We start from the raw sequence: 1,419 nt of genomic DNA, 5'->3' as shown, positions 1-1,419 counted from the left end.
CCCCTACCCACTTTGATGCATTTTTCAAATTTCGCCTAGGGGCGGAGTTATCTTTTCACAGGGGGGGTAAGATACACTTTAAATAAAAGACAGATTGCTGAAAAATCAATTAACAGATAAACTGAAAAGAGACTTTGTCCCCAACAACGGAGACTACTTTGAGTACCTTTTGCAAGAGCCTCCTGATATTTCTCCTCGGCGACATTGAGATTGTTGACATATGTGGCGTGATGCTTGCTGTGGTGCAGCTGCATGATCTCTGCACATATGTGAGGCTCCAGGGCTCCATAGTCATAAGTCAGGTCAGGAAGCGTGTGCTTCTGCCTTGATGCAGCTATCTGATTTATGCTTTGGTTGAGGCTGGCTGCACACCTGGAAAATAACAATTAAAAAAATAAATACATAAAACAAGGAACTGTGAACAATTAAGGATTTTTTAAAAGGCTAAATTGTACACCTAAATAAAAATTCAACATGTCTCCAAGCGTCTGGCGTTGGCTTCCAGCTAATCTGGTACTCTGTGGGACAGCTTGGACAGTGACTTTGTGTTTTATGTTGTGTAAATTGCGCATTTTCAGCTCAAAAATGCAGGCAAACGTATTGCATAAATGTATAAATGCAAACCCCTTTGGTGCGTCACTAGCTAAAGTAGTTGAGCTACTAAACTAAGTTAGCAACCTAGCTGCTGTTAGCTAGCTGCTAGCTGTTAACACAGATCAAGGTTTTGTTCAACAGGACCACGCAAGGGTCTTCATTCTATGTGCGCTTAAAAAACCGTTCAATCTTTTCAATACTAGGCTGACACCTGCCTTACCTGCGTATCTGACCAACTCTGCAAAGCATGTTTGAAATAGTTTTCAAAAAGAGGGCTGAACCAAGCAAACAACACGCTGATAAATAAACTGTCCTTGGTAGGATTTCAAGTAGACAGCTGGGACTGTACCATTAGTACTAAACAACGGGGGTGCGCAGAGATATGGACATAATTTATGTAATTTGGACCTAAACATTTGTAAGGGCAAAAATACAGAAAACAACGTTTATATATAAACTAAATTCATTCATAATATTTTGATAAAGGTTAGTTAATATTTAAATTGAAATTATTTCTGTTCGTTTTTCAAGAGCCTTGATAAAAAAAACGCTAAGCATCACGTGACCTGGCATCGCTACGTAGCTTGATGTTTGTAATTTAGAATTAAATATGGCGAATAAATTTTGACAACTTTATATGAGGTAATTGGTTTTTGAAAGAGGCTGACATGTATAATTAAATAAACAAGAACAAATTTGTCGTAAAAGAAAAACCCCAGAGTCACGTGGATGTTTTTGTCACCATTTTGAAAGCGTCCAAAGATCGTCTATGTAAAATCGTTATGAATCACTCTGGAGTCACATTTGTTTGTTTCTCTTATTTAT

The 1,419-nt window shown here is 38.0% G+C and overlaps 1 protein-coding gene across 1 annotated transcript in view; it reads right to left on the bottom strand.

Moving 5' to 3' along the window:
- Positions 1–913, bottom strand: part of sod2 (superoxide dismutase 2, mitochondrial) — a 2,833-nt gene extending 1,920 nt beyond the window's left edge. The window contains exons 1-2 of the mRNA XM_014009996.1: positions 815–913; positions 167–372 (exon numbers count right to left, since the gene is read on the bottom strand). Coding sequence (XP_013865450.1) covers positions 167–372; positions 815–843 — 235 coding nt within the window. The 5' untranslated portion in view covers positions 844–913. The remainder of the gene's footprint in view (positions 1–166; positions 373–814) is intronic.
- Positions 914–1,419: the final 506 nt, after the last annotated feature.

The sequence above is a fragment of the Austrofundulus limnaeus genome, unplaced genomic scaffold (genome assembly GCF_001266775.1).
Source record: "Austrofundulus limnaeus strain Quisiro unplaced genomic scaffold, Austrofundulus_limnaeus-1.0 Scaffold64, whole genome shotgun sequence".
Lineage (NCBI taxonomy): Eukaryota > Metazoa > Chordata > Actinopteri > Cyprinodontiformes > Rivulidae > Austrofundulus > Austrofundulus limnaeus.
Note: the sequence above shows the minus strand (reverse complement) of the source record. Positions and strands in the feature narration are given on the sequence as shown.